The 20,628-nt window shown below is 43.0% G+C and overlaps 2 protein-coding genes across 2 annotated transcripts; both read right to left on the bottom strand.

The window, feature by feature from the left end:
- Positions 1-5,936: 5,936 nt before the first annotated feature.
- On the bottom strand, positions 5,937-7,575 carry LOC123754223 (uncharacterized). Its single transcript, XM_045736432.2, has one exon. It carries the CDS (start codon positions 7,023-7,025, stop codon positions 6,327-6,329), a length of 699 nt encoding a protein of 232 aa, XP_045592388.1. The 5' UTR covers positions 7,026-7,575; the 3' UTR covers positions 5,937-6,326.
- Positions 7,576-12,842: 5,267 nt separating this feature from the next.
- Positions 12,843-18,604, bottom strand: LOC123754403 (innexin inx2). The gene is made up of 3 exons (XM_045736786.2): positions 18,501-18,604; positions 15,312-15,541; positions 12,843-14,017 (listed from the first exon to the last, which is right to left on the bottom strand). The coding sequence occupies exons 2-3, from the start codon at positions 15,479-15,481 to the stop codon at positions 12,907-12,909; spliced, it is 1,281 nt and encodes a 426-aa protein (XP_045592742.2). The 5' UTR covers positions 15,482-15,541; positions 18,501-18,604; the 3' UTR covers positions 12,843-12,906.
- Between the last annotated feature and the right edge of the window lie 2,024 nt (positions 18,605-20,628).

Here is a 20,628-nt window from a genome sequence, read left to right as displayed (position 1 = left end):
GGGCACCATCAACGGTGTGGTCTGGGCACCATCAACGGTGTGGTCTGGGCACCATCAACGGTGTGGTCTGGGCACCATCAACGGTGTGGTCTGGGCACCATCAACGGTGTGGTCTGGGCACCATCAACGGTGGGGTCTGGGCACCATCAACGGTGGGGTCTGGGCACCATCAACGGTGGGGTCTGGGCACCATCAACGGTGGGGTCTGGGCACCATCAACGGTGGGGTCTGGGCACCATCAACGGTGGGGTCTGGGCACCATCAACGGTGGGGTCTGGGCACCATCAACGGTGTGGTCTGGGCACCATCAACGGTGTGGTCTGAGCACCATCAACGGTGGGGTCTGGGGGAGGGGGTGACTTTGATGTCTGTTATTTCCAAACTATTGCTTGGCATTTATTTTGGTCAGCATAAAGACGTGTAGAGAGCATACACCAAGGTAGCATGCTATTTGGAAGCTCTCGCTTGAGTGTAGTGTTCTGTTAATGATCTTTTGTATCACTGAAGTGTAGGGGGGGGGGGAGTGATTGTTAGGATAACTTGGTATATACCACATATGTACTTATTAATCAGCCAAATAGTGACTATAAGCAATAAGTCATTTATGTACTGTCTTGTGCGAGAGCGGGTTGCAGGACAACGCCTTCCAGTTTTGCTAAAGTTCTTCCTCCTTTTATGTTTGCCACTTTTGTATTACTGGATTATACTTTAATTTATATGATTCATATACATATGTCTATAGTTCTATAATTATTATTATTATATATGTTTAAAATGTGTTATAGGTGGTAGGTATTAATTAATTGTATAAATGTTGCAATATCAACCCATTATAGAATAGGCAGTGGGAAAATGTGGACCCAGTGTTTCAATGACACCATCACCTTTCATAAAAATTTATGCATTTAATTACTGGCTGACACGTGGTATGTGCTTCACTGGAGGCAATATCAAATATGTTAAGTTCGATAATTCCTCCAGGTTACAGCATACCCCAAGGGTAATGCCTCCAGATTACAATATACCCCGAGAGATAATGCTTCCAAAAGACAACATACCCCAAAGGTAATGCCTCCAGATTACAACGTACCCGAGGGCACGCGTGCTAATCAGTTATAGGTGACTTTGATTTCAGGCCGTTCACAATGGCCAGAAGTTCGGAGCCGTAATGTGTACGGCAGAGATCGGGTAAGATGATGTACGCATCTCGCTGTCTTTAACTTACATTATACATTAACTTATTATAAAGCAACCAATCATCAAAAGAAGGTACCGAGCCTGGAAGAATATGTAGCACTGTATGATAAATATATAATATTTAACGAAAATATCTACATACTGTAGCAGTAAAAAGTGTCATTATCTAAATGAAATATACTTTATGGCAAGCAGGTTAATCTACGGGTTTATCTAGAAGTAAATGGTCACTGATATCGTCTACGAGATGCCAATCACCTATGATAGCACTGTTTGCTTCTGCTATCTCCGACACTGGTACAACCACTGCTTGACTCGTGCTTTGTTTACCAGTGACGTCATGTCGAGGTGTTACATTTTGTGAAATATACTTTTGTAAGTACGATATTTTTTCTTGAATTAGCAAATCAAAATAAAACACAATGCTCATAAATATTGAATTCGTGTATAAACTATTTCTAAACGCTAAATAATAACTAATATGAATTGTTTTTTTTATTGACGTTTAGAATTCCTGCAAAATGTTTTGTTTGGTTGCTCGGCTACAGTAACCATGGTGACGGCGTTCCTGGCAACCATTAGACCCACGCGGGTTTATTAAGGAATTGTTTATGTTTATTAATTTATTGTTTATGTCAGTTTACGTTAGCGGTATAATTTATTATGGACTTCTTCGAAATATTTGATACAATTTGTCCAACAATATATCCAAAGGGATGTCTTTCTTGTATATACACACACGTTGAACATCTTAAGAAATAGCCAATTTAAAGAATTACAAAGATCTGCTAGAGGTTGAGAATTAATAAAAGGAGAATTATGATTTGGAAGATGTGCCGACTGATTAGTGTGGTTAAGCATCTTTGACTCTGGCAATGGGTGACTCACAGACAACCGGGGCTACATGGAGGGAAGGGAAGCCTATAAGGTTTCAGGTCTCCCGTAATGGCATACTAGAATACAACAAAATACATGTATACATTTATGCATGTATAATGCAATAATTACATAGGTCTACACATAAATGCATATGCGCGCGTGCGCACGAACGCATGCACACACACACACACACACACACACAGCGCTCTACTTTTAATATATACGTAGGGTAGGGTAGGGTTCTAGGGCACTAGGGTAGTTTTCCTAAGGACCCATGTTCGATTCCCGGTCGAAGCTGAAACAAATGGGCAAAGTTTCTTTCACTTGATGTCTCGGTTTACCTAGCGATAAATAGGTGCCTGGGAGTTAGACAGCTGTTACAGGCTGCATCCTGTGTGTGTGTGTGTGTGTGTGTGTGTGTGTGTAAGAGAGAAATATGAGTGCAAGTATGTACTCACTTGTACTCAATGCAAGTGAGTACGTACTCTTTCTCTCTCTCTCTCTCTCTGTTGGAAATTATGTGTATTTGTAGTACATGGATGAAGTATTTACAGAGTCATGTTTTGAACAGAGGTCGTCAACATAGCACTATGCAAGAAATGTTCAAGCGTCATTTGTTGTTAGTCGTGTGTAAACCGTTTTTCATTCACGAACAAGTGGTATGGCAGCTGCATGGAATGAACATTGGCCTTTGTTGATGAGGACGGGCTGGCTTGATGAGGACGGGCTGGGTTGATGACGACGGGCAGGGTTGATGAGGACGGGCTGGGTTGATGAGGACGGGCAGGGTTGATGAGGACGGGCAGGGTTGATGAGGACGGGCAGGGTTGATGAGGACGGGCTGGGTTGATGAGGACGGGCAGGGTTGATGAGGACGGGCTGGGTTGACGAGGACGGGTTGGGTTGACGAGGACTGGCTGGTTGGTTGACAGAGCAGAGCTCGCTTGGTCGACCCCCACGGAACCGAAATCATGAGAGCGGAGAGTGACTGGAACTCCCGGAGCCAGAAACCCTCGTGTGGAAATATTGACTTGTTCTATACTCTGCTATTCAAGACTCTATATCAAGAGTCTATCATTAATTACTTGCAGGATGCCCATGATGCTCTGAACTAACATATTACTCTTGGGGATATTGAAGGAGAATATAGAGATTTAATAACATTTTATTGTTAAAAAGTTCACGCATATTTTTCTTCATGATACAGACTGCAGATCAGATATATCAGCAGAGGAGTCCCCAGCCTCCAACTATGCGATGAACATTTGTTGTCATTAAGAAAACATTATGTAATATAGACCACCCAACCCCACAAATCTGTAAATAGAGCAGGTGACGACGTTTCGATCCGTTTCGGACCATTGTCAAAGTATCGGATCGAAACGTCTCACTACCTTTATTTTCAGGTTTGTAGGTTGGGTGAATATTTTCAGTCACGTTATTGTGACCTTTTTGTCTTCACTATACAATACGAACGTTTACATATAAAACGACCTTCAAAAGTGTTTTTATTTTAATATCAATAAATGCTTGTTATATGCGTCAAAAGCTTTCAACCTCAGATGGTTTATTAATGTTACTCAGACTTTAAATATGTTTTAAAAGGTGAACATCATATCAGTTTGATTTTAACAACATTTTAATATAGTGAACTATAGAATAACAAGCCAGTTATCGGTATTACTTGAAACAAAAGAACAAAGGATACATATATATATATATACCAATTAGCCCATACCAAGGCACCTCCTTTTTCTATCCATCATAAAAACACTAAACAAATTCAGTGATAAATCATACTTCAGTATACATGCCTACTATACAAGATTATATACATGGCCATAAACAAGTTGTTTACGTGCTGCAAGTAATCAAGCCGTTTATGGGTTCATCGTTAGAACTTTCAAGAGGAAAGTTCACTCAAGAGGAAGGTTCACTCAAGAGGAAGATTCACACAATCACGTTTTTTTTTTTTCTATAATGAGCAGGAAGAGGGTTCAGGTGGAGAAAGGCCCCAACAGACCACTGGAACATTATCTAACACATTCCAGAGTTACAAACCAAATCAGATTCCATTTGAGATGTAATAGTGTAGAAGAAGTTGTTAAACACATTGGCCAGAATGATACTGAAGCCAACATTCCGGTCATAAATGTTCATCCACCGCAACATACCGATCATAAATGCTCATCCACCACAACATACCGGTCATAAATGCTCATCCACCACAACATACCGGTCATAAATGCTCATCCACCACAACATACCGGTCATAAGTGCTCATCCACCGCAACATACCGGTCATAAATGTTCATCCACCGCAACATACCGATCATAAATGCTCATCCACCACAACATACCGGTCATAAATGCTCATCCACCGCAACATTCCGGTCATAAGTGCTCATCCACCGCAACATACCGATCATAAATGCTCATCCACCGCAACATTCCGGTCATAAATGCTCATCCACCGCAACATACCGATCATAAATGCTCATCCATCGCAACATACTGGTCATAAATGCTCATCCATCGCAACATACCGGTCATAAATGCTCATCCACCGCAACATTCCGGTCATAAATGCACATCCACCGCAACATACCAGTCATAAATGCTCATCCACCGCCTAAGTGAGACAAAACGATAAACAGTGTAACAGTGGACCAGCCAAAGGCTTATTGAGGCTCGACGCAGTGGAGGCGGTGAATCCCTGCAAAAACGAGCGCTAATATGAGGTTCAATAGCGCAAGAAGAAAGGGGGTTCAGGAGTGCTGTAGAAGGGGTTCCGGTGCATTTTGTGAGGTTCAGGAGCAATGAAATGGGGTTCAGGAGCGCTGTAGGTGGATTCATAAACGCTTCAGTGCGCACAGGAACGCTGTAGTGAGTTCAAGAGAGTTATACGGGGTTTAATAGCGCTGTAGGAGGTTCGAAAGCTTCAGGGAGTGCTCTAGGGAGTTCAGAAGTGCTCAGAGAGTTTCAGGAGTGCTGTAGGGGGATTCAGAAGCACTGTAATGGGTTCAGGAGCGTTGTGGAAGGCTCACGAGCACTGTAGAAGACTCATAAGCGCTGTAGAGACTTCAGAAGCTCTGTGGGGGTTGAATGGCACTATAAGAGGCTTCAAGAGCGCTGTAGAAGGCTAACGAGTGCTATAGAGAGTTCAAGAGCGCTATGGGGTTCAATAGTGCTGTAGGGGAGATTCAGGAGAACTGGTAGGAAGTTACAAAAAATATGGTAGGAGTTCAGAAGTTTTGGAAGTAGTCCAGGAGTGCTGTAGAGGGCTCAGGAACACCAAGATGATTTCAGGAGTACTCTTAAGGGGTCAGGAAAATGGTAGCGTGTTCACAAGCGTTGCAGGAGTTTCAGGAGTGGAGGGGGGCGCTGTACAGGGTTCGATAGCACGTTATGGAGGTTCAAGGAGCTCATTAGGTGGTTTCTTGAGCGCTAAAGTGGGTTGAGGAGCACTGGAGGAGGTTCACGAGCTCTGAAGGGGATTCAGGAGCGATGAAGGGGGTTCAGGAAGGCTGGAGGGGTTCAGGGGAGCTGGAGGGAGTTCAGAAGCACTGGAGGTGGTTCTGGAGCGCTGGAGAGGGGGGGGGGGTAGGAGCGCTGAAGGGGAGTTCTGGGGCGCTGGAGGCAGGGTTAGGAGCGCTGAAGGGGGTGTTCAGCAAGTTCTGTTGACACAGTGATCAGCTTGGTTTTATTTCATGATTGTATATATATATATATATATATATATATATATATATATATATATATATATATATATATATATATATATATATATATATATATATATATATATATATATATATATATATATATATATATATATTTTGGAAAATGAAATTGACTAGTATTCTCACGTAAAATATAAATATTTAAATACATTATAAAAAGTTTTCACATTTCTCAACAAGAAGACTAGACACGCTGCCAAGCTATGTACAATGGCACATCACTTGTCTGACGAGTAATGTAACATTTTCTACCTATTAAAGCAGCATCTGTGAAAATATATCACCTTCTTTTTCCCGCCATAACGTCACACACACACACGCGCGCTTTACATAAACAACAATGAGTCTGTGACATCTCTTCCGTGTAACAAATATATGAAATGACAAGAACAGAACAAACGCAAGTGACTTTGTTTTACAATCAACACCAAATGATAAAACAATCGCTAGACGGCTGTGTTCTTAGATGAAGATGAAATGTTTCTTGGTTCGAGGGTGTTGGGGGAACTAGTGGCCCAAGCCAAACTCTGCTTCACCACCTCGAGGGACGTGGCGCCGAGCACACACACACGCTGTCGTCATGGTCACCATGTGGGAACGAAACACACCGTAGTGGTGGGGTCCGCTCGTCCATACTTCGACGCGGCGACTGACGGCCGTACACTGGAAGTCGCCCCCGCGCGAGCAGCTGTGACCGTTACACAGACAGCCCACCTCTATAATGGAAGGGGGCACAGTGCCGGGGATAAACTCTCGTTTGACCAGCTGCCAGGGGCACTCCCCGGCCAGAGTGGCATCCGCTAGCCATTCCGGGAACAAGTTATGATGGCTGTCCAAAACAACTATTTGTCTATCGGCTTCCAGTTCCTCGCAGGAATTAATGCGGTTCAAAGTTGTTAAAGACATTGGGAAGGAGGTGTAGTGGGTGAAGTGGTTCTCCAGGAGAACGAGCGGCGAACAGATTCTCTCGGGTTGTAACCAATCCTCTGGTATCTCCGAGTCTTCTTGGCTTGCCGTTGCTGGCGATGTCTGAAGCGAAGAAACAGTGGCTGGAAGTTTGCTGACGGCAGCACTCAGGCTGGTGTTTGGGGTCGGGGTGGCCACCGCAGCATGCACGAGGTAAACCAGGACGGAGGTGGTCACTGCTCGCTGTGTGTGGCCGACGTGTCCAAACACCGCGTCGGCGATCAAAAGAGTGAACTTCATGGTGCACTTTGTCCAAGTCGAAGGTGTGTGTGTGGAGGCTGATGCCGGAGTGAGTCTCCTGTGCTATACCTACCTTTTATACCACGAACTTCCTGGTTCCTCTGTCATCTATCAACCTTTGATTGCTTGTGAGGCTTACTCGATGGCTTCTAATATTGTCCGCAAAAAGGGTTTCAGTTCGCTAATGAATTCAGATTCAAAGCGAAATCATTTCTAAATTGTCATCTATGTCCTCATTGATGCAATGCGCCTTTATGATCATCATTCTGTAATTTTGGAGAGGAGTTACAATGTGCTTCTGGCCGTTCCCTGTAATATGTCGTCTGCCTCGTGTTGAAGACGGCTAAGTACAATGATGGTAGGCTAGTAACGCTTCGGCAATATTATACTTCTTTCTATTTCCTTGTTTGTAACTTAGTCGGTAACCTTTATAGTGATCATATGCGGGCGCGCGCGCACACACGCAGACACACACACACACACACACACACACACACACACACACACACACACACACACACACACACACACACACACACACACACACACACACACACACACACACACACTCACACACACATACACACACACACACACACACACACACACACACACACACACACACACACACACACACACACACACATGCACGTGTGTGTGTACTCACCTAGTTGTGCTTGCGGGGGTTGAGCTCTGGCTCTTTGGTCCCGTGTGTGTGTGTGTGTGCGTAATCACCTATATGTACTCACCTATTTGTGCTTGCGGGGGTTGAGCTCTGGCTCTTTGGTCCCACCTCTCAACTGTCAATCAACTAATGTACAGGTTCCTGAGCATACTGGGCTCTATCATATCTACATTGGAAACTGTGTATGGAGTCAGCCTCCACCGTATCACTTCCTAATGCATTCCATTTGTCTACGACAATGACACTGTAAAAAATTCTTTCTAACGTTTCTATGGCTCATTTGGGCACTCAATTTCAACCTGTGTCCCCCCTAGTGTGTGTGCCCGTTGTTTTAAATAGTCTGTCTTTATCTACTTTATCAATTCCTCTGAGAATCTTTTATGTGGTGATCATGTCCCCTCTAACTCTTCTGTCTCTCAGTGACGTGAGGTTTAATTCCCGTAGTCTCTCCTCGTAATTCATACCCTTCAGTCCGAGTACTAGTCTGGTGGCAAACCTTTGAACCTTTTCCAGTTTAGTCTTATGCTAGACTAGATATGGACTCCATGCTGGAGCCGCATACTCCAGGATTGGTCTGACATATGTGGTATACAAAGTTCTGAAAGATTCCTTACACAAGTTTCAAAAGGCCGTTCTTATGTTAGCCAACCTGGCATATGCCGTTGATGTTATCCTCTTGATATGGGCTTCAGGGGACAGATCTGGCGTAATATCAACCCCCAGGTCTTTCTCTCTCTCTGATTCTTGAAGTATTTCATCACCCAAATGATACCTTGTATCTGGCCTCCTGTTCCCTACACCTATCTTCATTAAATTACATTTGCTTGGGTTAAACTCTAACAACCATTTGTTCGACCAATCCTGCAGCTTGTCCAGGTCTTCTTGAAGTCTCAAGCTGTCCTCCTCTGTCTTAATCCTTCTCATAATTTTGGCGTCGTCAGCAAACATTGAGAGGAATGAGTCTATACCCACCGGAAGAACATTTACGTATATCAGAAACAGGATAGGTCCGAGTACAGAGCCCTGTGGGGACTCTATACTCGGTCAGTGAAGTCAGAAGAAGAATAGTGAAGTCACCATTGGTGACTTCTCGCCAATCGGAAGTCTCACCCCCTCACTGTAACTCTCTGTTTCCTATTGCTTAGGTACTCCCTTATCCACTGGCGCGCCCTACCAGTTACTCCTGCCTGTTTCTCCAGCTTATGCATCAGTCTTTTATGGGGTACTGTGTCAAAGGCTTTCCGACAGTCCAAAAATGCAGTCCGCCCATCCTTCTCTTTCTTGCTTGTGTGTCTTGTGTGTCTTGTATGTGTGTGTGTGTGTGTGTGTGTGTGTGTGTGTGTGTGTGTGTGTGTGTGTGTGTGTGTGTGGTGTGTGTGTGTGTGTGTGTGTGTGTGTGTGTGTGTGTGTGTGTGTGTGTGTGTGTGTGTGTGTGTGTGTGTGTGTGTGTGTGTGTGTGTGTGTGTGTGTGTGTGTGTGTGTGTGTGTGTGTGTGTGGAAATATATGTAGTATATATAATTTAAAAAAAAATAGATTGATTAAAAAGTGGGTGTCCAAGAGCTAATCGCTCGATTCAGCAGACACAAACAGTAAGTACACATTCACACGCACACACGCACACGCCCGCAAGCACACACACACACACACACACACACACACACACACACACACACACACACACACACACACACACACACACACACACACACACACACACACACACACTTTGTCAAGAACCTGTACAACAGTTGAATGACAGTTGAGAGGCGGGACCAAAGAGCCGAAGTTCAACCCCCCGGATTATATCCATACTTTATGACCAAACCACACACCAGAAAATGAGGAGACGACGATTTTTCGGTCAGTCCTAGACCACCATTATCAAGTCGATTGTTGTGCCTGATAACACAATCGACTTGATAATGTTCCAGGACGGACCGAAAAGTCATCGTCTCCTCATCTTCTGACGTGTGGTCTGGTCATCATATCTTCAGCCACGTTATTGTGACTCATCGTCTACAATATCCATACTTTAAATCCATCGCAAAATTGACTTTCCGTTCCTAATGGGAACAGCCACCAAAATATGTCTACCTTCACGTGTTATGGTCTTCAGTTGCTTGTCTTGATCAGCTTCTTATCTCAGATTACTATTGCAGACATTTGATCCTTCCCAGCCTCAATGTGTATATCTTATCACAGAACACGGTGTTATCAACGCCCGTTGACAAGATAAGTTAAGAGAAATAATTCATTACATTTTTAAGATCAGTGATCACTTAACACTGATCACTTAAACTTTAACGGGGAAAAATAAACAAGATTAATAGGAAACATAAGTTAAAGAATGAGTAATGAGGATTATGATGTAGAAGAAAGAATAAAATCACTAATTAGCAGAGAAAGCAGCGAGAACCCCCAGCTGGATATTTGGAATTATGAAATTACTGCCACAAAGAGATGGCTTGTTGACCAGACCACACAGTAGAAGGTGAAGGGACGACGACGTTTCGGTCCGTCCTGGACCATTCTCAAGTCGATTGTCTCACATTCTCACAATCGACTTGAGAATGGTCCAGGACAGACCGAAACGTCGTCGTCCCTTCACCTTCTAGTGTGTGGTCTGGTTAACATACTTTAGCCACGTTATTGTGACTCATCGCCTGCACAGGAGATGGCTTATTGACAACTATTTTAAATCCTATTGATAACAGATCTATTTAAATGAGCTGTGTGTTGAGAGGGATTTTGTGTCAGGTGTCACTGAAACTGCTGGCGCGAAATGCTGAGTCTGTGCAAAAAAAAAAAAAGAGTGCAGAACATAACGTAATATTTATGTTAGTTATCCTTCAGATTGTCTTCTCATTATTCAGATTTTTGCCTGATTGATGATTGATGAAGATTAAGCCACCCAAAAGGTGGCACGGGCATGAATAGCCCGTAAGTGGTGGCCCTTTTGAGCCATTACCAGTATCAAGAGCTGATACTGGAGATCTGTGGAGGTGCGACTGCACCCTGCGTGTCGGGAGATGTCTCCCGTCAGATTTTTACCGTATGTCTTGTCAATATAAATCCCACCCAACGCTCTAATTGTAAGTTCGTTTAGCTCTTTTTACACCTGTTCATTCCAGTCAGCAGTGTAATGGTTTATATAAATCACGAATGAAACTTCTAAATATAAATCTAAACATACAAATTCCCTTAAGAACAAACATAGTATAAATTGCTAGCCTGAATGACAAGAGAGAGAGAGATTACGGGCTATTCATGCCCGTGCCACCTCTTGGGTAGCTTAATCTTCATCAATCAATGTGAGGCAGACGTATCCCGGCATCTGGTCCCCAGCTTCCGACGTCAAAGCATGGCAGCGAATTAATTTTCAGATTTATTTTGTAATAATAGATACTCTTTAATGTCAGGTGTGTACGGTCATTGTCAGGTGTGTACGGTCATTGTCAGGTGTGTACGGTCATAATAAATAATCATGGAAGGTCCTCCCCGCCCCCTCAACTAGCTTGTTAATGTTGGCAATGTGTAGGGTGATTACAGTAAGGCGGGGGGGGGGGGGGGAGAGGAGGGAGTGGATGCTCTTATCTTGTCTTATCTCGCACTGGTGTTATCACCTTGTATCCAGCATCCCCCCCTGCCCCTACTTCTCTATTTTCCCTCCCTCTCTTCTCTCTCTCTCTCTCTCTCTCTCTCTCTCTCTCTCTCTCTCTCTCTCTCTCTCTCTCTCTCTCTCTCTCTCTCTCTCTCTCTCTCTCTCTCTCTCTCTTTCTCTCTCTCTCTCTCTCTCTCTCTCTCTCTCTCTCTCTCTCTCTCTCTCTCTCTCTCTCTCTCTCTCTCTCTCTCTCTCTCTCTCTCTCTCTTACGAATTTAACAGTCCATTAAAAAAAAAATACTTTGGCTAACCATAAACGTACGAACCCAAACAACCCACCTAACCTTTTCAGGCCGTTGCATAGAAAACGGCAATGTCACGGTGCATTCATTTTTACTAGTGCGTCGCATTTTTTAACGCATAGGTAGATTCTATCAAAAAGCAATTGCGTCGTATTAGGTGAGAGCTCGAGGAAGTTAAATGCGTATCACACACTTGGCAAGAATAGGAGAACATAGAAAATGGAGTAGTGTTTAGGGCCTGTAATCCCTTAATCTTATCAGTACCTCCAAGGGGCTTGGATCCAAGTTTATTCGTAATATATAACAGAAAATGATAATAAGCTCAGTGCATAAATAAGTTTCTATGGTGAGGCTGCAGAACAGGAAGCCATTGGCTTGTGAAAGGTCTTTTCCCACATTGCTCCTGAAAGAATAACTTTACATCAAAATAAGATTTAAGAATACGTGACAAGTATTAACTATATTCATTTAAGGTCTTCGTTAAAAAAACAAAATATTTCACATTTTCAGACTGGGCGAGGACAGCATACTAAATACCATCAACCATTATATACTTATTTACAGATATATAATATATAAAGCAAAGTTCTCCTGTGTACACACACACAAAAATTAGCAAATAATATGAACATTCACTAAAGAGTTTCACTGTGGGTACTGTTAACCAGTAGGTTTACACATCTTTACTAGTGTAATCACTTCTGCCAATTGATATTGTAGTTATTTTGTCATGTGAAACTTTGCTACAATGTACCTTTTCATCTTACCTGATATGTTACAATAAGGACCTGCCCGAAACGCTATGCGTGTTAGTGGCTTTGCAAGAATGTACACACACACCAATTTTATGTAATCTCACCAACCCATTGCACCTTCTTGTGAATAAATTATTATTATTATTATTACTATTATTATTATTTTTATTATTATTATTATTATTATTATTATTATTATTATTAAGGAATATCACAGTTTTGTATTGTTGTACTGACACGCTCGTACCTACATTAGTCCTTTGTGTATGGGTTCACAAGCATGTCATATATATATATATATATATATATATATATATATATATATATATATATATATATATATATATATATATATATATATGTATATATATATATATATGAATATATATATATATATATATATATATATATATATATATATATATATATATATATATATATATATATATATATATACATATATATATATATGTATATATATATATATATATATATACATATATATTCACTGAGTGCCCCGAGATACTCCTCGGACAGTTACTCCATGAGAATGCTCGTATTTTTCTTGGTTGGTGTACTGTTCTGATTCGGAGGCTTACCCAGGAATTCTGGGCTTCCCAGGAGCTGGTACAGATACTGGGGATCCACCTTGGGATCCAGTGTTACGTTAGACCGTCGATTCCTCGCGGTGGTGGTTGCCAGGTCGCCCGGCGGCATTTTCTCATTGTTTTCCGGTCGGGCCTCTGGTTTGTGCTTCTGCGTCCTATCGTACAGGCTGGGGTTAGACAGGCGCACAGTCAGTTCGTAGAACATAACGTGACTGAGGTGCTGTTTCAGCCGGTAAAGAAGGTAAATGTCTCCGATCTTACAGTTGCTGACGACGTCTTGGCTAATCTTCAGGACCTTGTCGGTGCCGTGGATGGGTCTGGCAATACGGATGAGCAGCACCCGCACCCATGGCAACCACATCAGGAAGAGAAAGATTATGTAGCAACACGTGACCAAGCAGAGCACAATCAGCCACACCCACAGGGCTAAGAACACCTTCTCGTACAACTCCATGATGGTTAGGTGACACCCAAACTTTTCGGTTCGTCTATTGACCAGTTGGTTCTCGGAGGAGAGCTCGCAGGAGGCAAACGGGGGAAAGGTTTGTGACATGTAGTCGGAGAATGTTTGCGGGTCGCGATCGAATGGATACGACTTGATGCCGTACTGAATGAACCGTCCCTGCAAGATGAAGTCTAAGAATTGCAAGGCAAAGACATCGACTAAGAGCGCGACGACGTTGACACAAAGGTACTTCCAATAAAGACCGTCGTGGGTCCTAAGGTTGACAAGCATGTAATGGGCCGCCTTTTCCACCAGCTGGGCTTCGACCCTCTCGTAATGGTGAGCGTTCGCTGCCAGGTCCTCCAACAGTTTCTTGCACCTGCTGTTATCAAAGCTCTTAGACATCTTCCGCGGGATGTAGTAGACCGCAGCAAGGAACAGGAACGACCAGGATATCCAGCGGTAGAAGAGCAAGTAGCGCCTGACCCCGTCGTCCTCGACGTAGGGGTAGGAGAGGCAGATGTTGATGTAATCTAGACGCACTTGGGTCTCTGCGTTGAAGTGCGAGACGCAGCTAATGACGTCACGGTGATACCTGAAGCAAAACAAACAATACATCGGAAAAGGTCTTTAGGAACAACTCACAAAAATTGGACAGTTACACAGTATGCCCTTGTTAGTGATGTTCAGTGTGGCATATCTACATTTTCTGTTTACTTTAGGTTTTGTGAATTTGAATTTGTTTGTATGTATGTGAATGTATAATTGAGTATTTTTGTGAATTTAACTTCTTTAAAATAACACGTTTAGCTAAGGTGAATAATTTTTTGTAAAACAATCATGAATTAATGTGGATAATCAGAGCGACAAACAAGTAAAATATACACTTAAGAGAATATTAATCATGCTTTACTGCTACTAAAATATTCTTGAGACTATAGTTCTAAACTATAGTCTCTATAGTTTATTTACTATAGGAGGTAAACCATTTTTTTTTAACATTTAATCTTCGCTTTCCCAGACCAGTTATCATGTTTACAACAGTGTCCTCGCCAGTAGCACCCCAAATTACAGTCCTGTTAACAATCTTAAGAAATTACCTTCTACTGTATTAGCTAAGGCCCCCCATCCCGACAAAGATTAACCCCACCTTCCTCTCCACAACACCCCCCCCCCCATTATCATTAGACGTTGAGATGTAAGTCTGGTCCTAATCACACACTCAGACCTTGGCAAAGCACTCGGGAGAGTGCAAAAGACTTGGTATAAAGCTACCCAAATGGTGGCACGGGCCCGTAAGACCCCATCCCTTACACACATGTCATACCTAACTTGGGAGTTATCCCAGTTTAAATTATCCCGACCTCACCTGAAGAATCCCCAGCGCTACCTGGGTAGGGAAGGGTCAGGGTATGGAGTCATATTAGTGATCTATATACGCTACCTCAGTTACAGCCCCGCTCCTGTGCCAGTTAAGTCTTCTACGGGGCTCACCATAACCCGTGCTACTTTGTAACTTTTGTTCCGAGAAACTGAATCTAAAAACAACAACATACGCCACCTTCAGCACGGGGGAGACATCTCCCCGTCACGCAGAGTGCAGTCGCACCTCCACAGATCTCCAGTATCAGCTAATCATACTGATAATGGCTCCAAAGGGCCACCACATACGGGGTTATTCATGCCCGTGCCACCTTTTGGGTGGCCTAATCTTCATCAATCAATCAATCTACCTTCAGCTACACACAGAGATCACACTAACGTGATGCATCAAATGAATGATGTATCTGGGATGCTCCCAGACGCAGGTTCGAATCCCCGTCACTGCCCTTGTGGATTTGTTCACCTTCAGCTAATTATTGAGCCAGAGTGTCGGTGCCAACACCTACCAGGAGTACCAGGTGGTGAAGAAGCCCCCCAGCAGGACGCAGAAGGTCCAGCGGTAGTGCATCCTGAGCACCAGGCCGTCGCAAGAGGCTGCACACACCCTGTTGGCCGAACTCTTGACGGCGTTGATGACGCTCCCCACCAGGTTACGGATGTCCACGCCCCCCGGCATCTTCACCAACCGGGGGAGACGACAGTTAAAGCAGAGATCAGTCGGAGGTTACCCCAGGTCCTGTAAAGGGGGAAAAAAGAGTCCTTTCAAGCGTAGGAGAGACATATTTGTAAATCTATGTTTTGAGTGTAAATAGAAGCTATCTCGTGTGGGCCAATATAAGTCCTTCAGAGTATCCTTCAATCACACATTATGTCTGTAGGTTAGATTAGCATTTTAAAAGCACTACAATCACCTTCTGTGGTTGATTGTTCAGTAAATCCCTGAACTGTATGTTTAACAGATCTCTCTCACCCTGTCCATGGAGGACAGAAGAAAATGTATATATTCTGGTTAGCATTGTTAATGTGTGGCCACGTCTGTGGTAGAAAATAAAAACAAATCACACATTCTTGTGTTGGTGTGGGATGGAGGGAGGGGAGGGAATATCAGGAGAAAGCGCCAAGCATTACGATTATATAACACTTGGAAGGGGCCAGGATAAGTTATTAGTATTTAATTGTTATTATTACCATAGAAGAAAATCCTTATTTCTTTAACGTAACTGGCTTGAATTGATGGGACAATATCTCAGCTCCATGAAGTTATTTCAGGTTTCATTGAAACGTGAAAATAACTTCATGGAGCTGAAATATAGCCGAGATATTTTCACGTTTCATTGAAACGTGAAAAGCGATATCAAGGTAGTGGCACATAACTGGTCAAACTATTTGTGACGCACCCTGTAGATTGCAATATGTTATTTTAATATAGCAATAGTCAGTGCAGATGGGTTGCACACTAGCGTCTATATTATGGAAGTGTAGTGAAATTGAAGCACCTCAATTTGAACGCTCGTTGAACTAATGCATTGGCCACGAGGTCAGATGGCATGGTCTAGGTTAGCACGCTGTCGTCCAAGACAGTAGCACTTCAAATGACAGGCTCGTCAAGTGGTGCGAAAGTGTTGTATTGAGAGTCAGGAGATAAAGCAAACTTTTTCTAGTCGAAAGCCACCAGATGTCTTATCAATGAATTGAAATCCTCAGATTAGGCAAAATTGTAATTAAATTTTGTCAGTAAAGATGGCATGAAGAAGGCATATTATTAGAAGACATATTATTATTCATAATAATAATCAATGAGTTTATTTTGTCTTTGGATGAACTTTTAATTTCTGAAAAGTCAGGTGTAATGAGGCTCCTGAAAAAGGACACATCGAGCACTGTTTATGTAGGGCCAGACGTCACTCTCTGTATTTCTGTATGTAGGTTATATTAGCATTTTTATAACCTGTGCAATCACCTTCTGTGGTCGATTGTTCAATAAATCCCTGAACTGTATGTTTAACAGATCTCTCACCCTGTCCATGCAGGACAGAAGAAAATGTATATATGCTGGTTGGCACTGTAAATGTGTGGCCACGTCTGTGGTAGAAAGTAATAATACTAATCATAATAATAATAATAATAATAATAATAATAATAATAATAATAATAATAATAATAATAATAATAATAATAATAATAATAATAATAAAACGCATCAGGCTCGGCGAGGAAACAGGCTTACAGGTTCCAGAAGAACATAGGAAATATCATCATGTTGGAGAAATGCCCGACAGATCACTGGAAAATTATCTAACACGTAATTCGTTGTGTCGGGGGACAGGCAGCCAGTGTATTTATACATATTTGGCTTATATCGAGGTCCCCCCTCTTCCCCCAAGGACAAACTGATTAACTCCTGGGTATCTGTTTACTGCTAGGTGAACAGAGACATTAGGTGATAGGAAATACTATCAACTATATCTGTTCCGCCCAGGATTCGAACCCCATTGTGAGTCGAGAACGAAGCCGACTGCACTACCGGAAGCCTATTACGGAGTTACAAACCAAATAAGATTACCACTGAGATTTAACAGAGCAGAAGTTGTTATAACCGTCGGACACGATCTTACTGAAGCCAACACACAGATCATAAACACTCATCCACCGTATGGTAGACATGAGTAACACACTCAGTGGGCTAGTCAGAGGCTTAGGGCCCGCGCAGGAATATCCTGACAAAGAAAAATTGCCATTATGGGTGACCCCCCTACATCCCCCCCCCCCACCCTTCCTTACCAAGCAAGCTCAAGTCTACTGGCACTAACTAGTGTCTAGCGCCTTTGTGATACCAGAGGCCATGTTTACCGACTGCTCTATTCCACCAGAGGCCGACCCTACACCAGTAAGACCCGTCAACCCGGACCTGGCAAGCGCCAGCACTTCGGCAGCTTCCCCACCATTCCAGCATACCCCCCCCCCCCCATTCCCTCACCCACATATTGAACCGTTAATCATTCATTTCCAACTATGAATTTTCACAGTATAACAAGTAGTTATAAGTGGTTCTTATCACTAGCAGCTCAAGCTGTAAACGCTCAGCCAGTCCAGTGTAAGTACGAACCAGAGTTGACTGTTAACAGTATAAGTGTTAACTCTTGGGTCATGGACATCAGAAACATCCAAGTTATTATCAGCGAAATTTGGTTGTGAGTTGTGGGGGAGTGAGAGTTGAAAGTACTGGATGTATCAGTGAGCTGGTTCCTGGTGAAATATCCATATCCTCGCTTGTTATTTTAATGTAAAAGATTCATTCCCAAATTTGCTCTTCACGGGCAGTTCACTCTCTCTCTGTTGGATGGTCATGTAAACGTTCATTTTTGTTTACACAAATTATTCAATATAATTTTGATCCAGTCTTGTCGCTGTATAATGTAGATGAAGGAGCGAGCTAGCCTAATGTATGCAAGCCGATGACATTACTGAGCAAACATTGATATAAACGAACGAATCTACACTTATTTGAATATGAACATGAATCTGCATCTGCGTCCGTTTAGATGCAGAGTCACGCACAGGACACATGAGCAGAGTGACACAGAGGATACACGAGCAAAGGGGGGGTCCAGAGAACACACACATTTACAAAGTTGCATCATAATTTACACAAACTGTTACTTGCAGTGCTGATGCATCAGTACTTCCTCACTCACCTCCACCAGAGGTCGCTGCTCCCTCGCTAAACCGGAGTACAGATAACACTACTCGAGTCGCTTCTAGTTCTCAGAACTACTGATCTCAGACATCTCTTATCTGTGGGGGTCTCGATCTTATCTGCAGCATCGACTTTTTTTAAGATTATATTCCAAACGCCAATTATCCGTAGCGATGATTCCTGTTCTATTTTCTTTATTATATCTTTACTAGGTGAATTTGCTGACCATTCCCCATGATGTAACCCACAACAGCTGTCTAACTCCCAGGTACAAATATATGTGTTGCTATGTAAACAGAGGTGATCAGATGTGAAACAGATGTAAACAGAACCCGTGATCTTTGGTTATATACCGGCGCAATAGGCTACTGCGCAACACGGCCCTTATATCTGTGTGTGTTTTGTACTCACCTAGTTGTGCTTACAGGGGTTGAGCTTTCATTCTTTGGTCCCGCCTCTCAACCGTCAATGTACTGGTGTACAGATTCCTGAGCTTTTCGAGTTCTATCATATCTACATTTGAAACTATGTATGGAGTCAGCCTCCACCATATCACTTCCTAATGTATTCCATTTACTAACTACTCTGACACTGAAAACGTTCTTTCCAATGTCTCTGTGACTCATTTGTGTACTCAGCTTCCACCTGTGTCCCCTTGTGTGTGTACCACCCGTGTTAAATAATCCATCCTTGTCTACCCCCGTCAATTCCCCTGAGAATTTTGGATGTGGTGATCATGTCTCCCCGAGTTCTTCTGTCTTCCAGCGACGTGTGGTGCATTTCACGCAGCCTTTCTTCGTAACTCATGCTTCTTAGTTCTGGGACTAGCCTATTGGCATAATTCTGAACTTTTTCCAGTTTCGTCTTGTGCTTGACAAGGTACGGGCTCCATGCTGTGGCCGCATAATCCAAGATTTGTCTTACATACGTGGTATACAAGGTTCTGAAAGATTCCTTACACAGGTTTCTGAAAGCAGTTCTGATATTAGCCAGCCTCGCATACACCGCCGATGTTATTCTTTTAATGTGGGCTACAGGAGACAGGTTTGGCGTATTATCAACTCCTAAATCTTTATGAACAAATCCACAAGGGCCGTGACGAGGATTCGAACCTACGTCCGAGAGGATCCCAGACGCGTCTTAATCGACTGAGCTACGACATGGATACTCTCGGATGTAGGTTCGAACCCTCGTCACGGCCCTTGTGGATTTGTTCATTTGATACATACGCTATTGTGATATCTGTGTGTCCTAGATCTTTCTCTCTGTCCGTTTCGTGAAGGACTTCATCTCCCATTCGGAATCCAGTGTCTGACCTCCTATATCCTCCTCCTAGTTTCATTACCTTACATTTACTTGGGTTGAACTTTAGTAGCCATTTGTTAGACATTCATTCAGTCTGTCTAGGTCATCTTGTAGCCTCATACTATCATCCTCTGTTTTAATCCTCTCATAATTTTTGCATCATCAGCAAACATTGAGAGGAACGAGTCTATTCTCGAGCTGTCCACTCAGTTGTCATGCCCAAGCTGTGTGTGTGTGTGTGTGTGTGTGTGTGTGTGTGTGTGTGTGTGTGTGTGTGTGTGTGTGTGTGTGTGTGTGTGTGTGTGTGTGTGTGTGTGTGTGTGTGTGTGTGCGTGTGTGTGTGTGTGTGTGTGTGTGTGTGTGTGTGTGTGTGTGTGTGTGTGTGTGTGTGTGTGCGTGCGTGCGTGCGTGCGTGCGTGCGTGCGTGCGTGCGTGCGTGCGTGCGTGTGTGTGTGTGTGTGTGTGTGTGTGTGTGTGCGTGTGTGTGTGTGTGTGTGTGTGTGTGTGTGTGTGTGTGCGCGGTCCATCAATCCAGCGGTCGACCCGATAGACCCATTCATACATTTTAACACGCTGTTTATTCAAAATGGGAATAAACCCTGTTAAAATATTCAAGACCATTTGAACTGAAATATGGTGTACCACTGATGATTTACACCCTGAACCAATGGCACCTTTCCAAGGAAATGCTAAGCAGAGACAAACTTATTAACTAACGCTGCCACCATCCTGTCTTACTGAGATTAATTCATATACAGCAATAAGTCAGGAAACATTACTGAATGGAGAGAGTTCTCTTCTATATGGTATCACTTAATGAC

Source organism: Procambarus clarkii, chromosome 18, assembly GCF_040958095.1.
Source record: "Procambarus clarkii isolate CNS0578487 chromosome 18, FALCON_Pclarkii_2.0, whole genome shotgun sequence".
Classification (NCBI taxonomy): domain Eukaryota; kingdom Metazoa; phylum Arthropoda; class Malacostraca; order Decapoda; family Cambaridae; genus Procambarus; species Procambarus clarkii.
The sequence above is the reverse complement of the archived record's forward strand: the minus strand, read 5'-3'. Positions and strand labels throughout refer to the sequence as shown.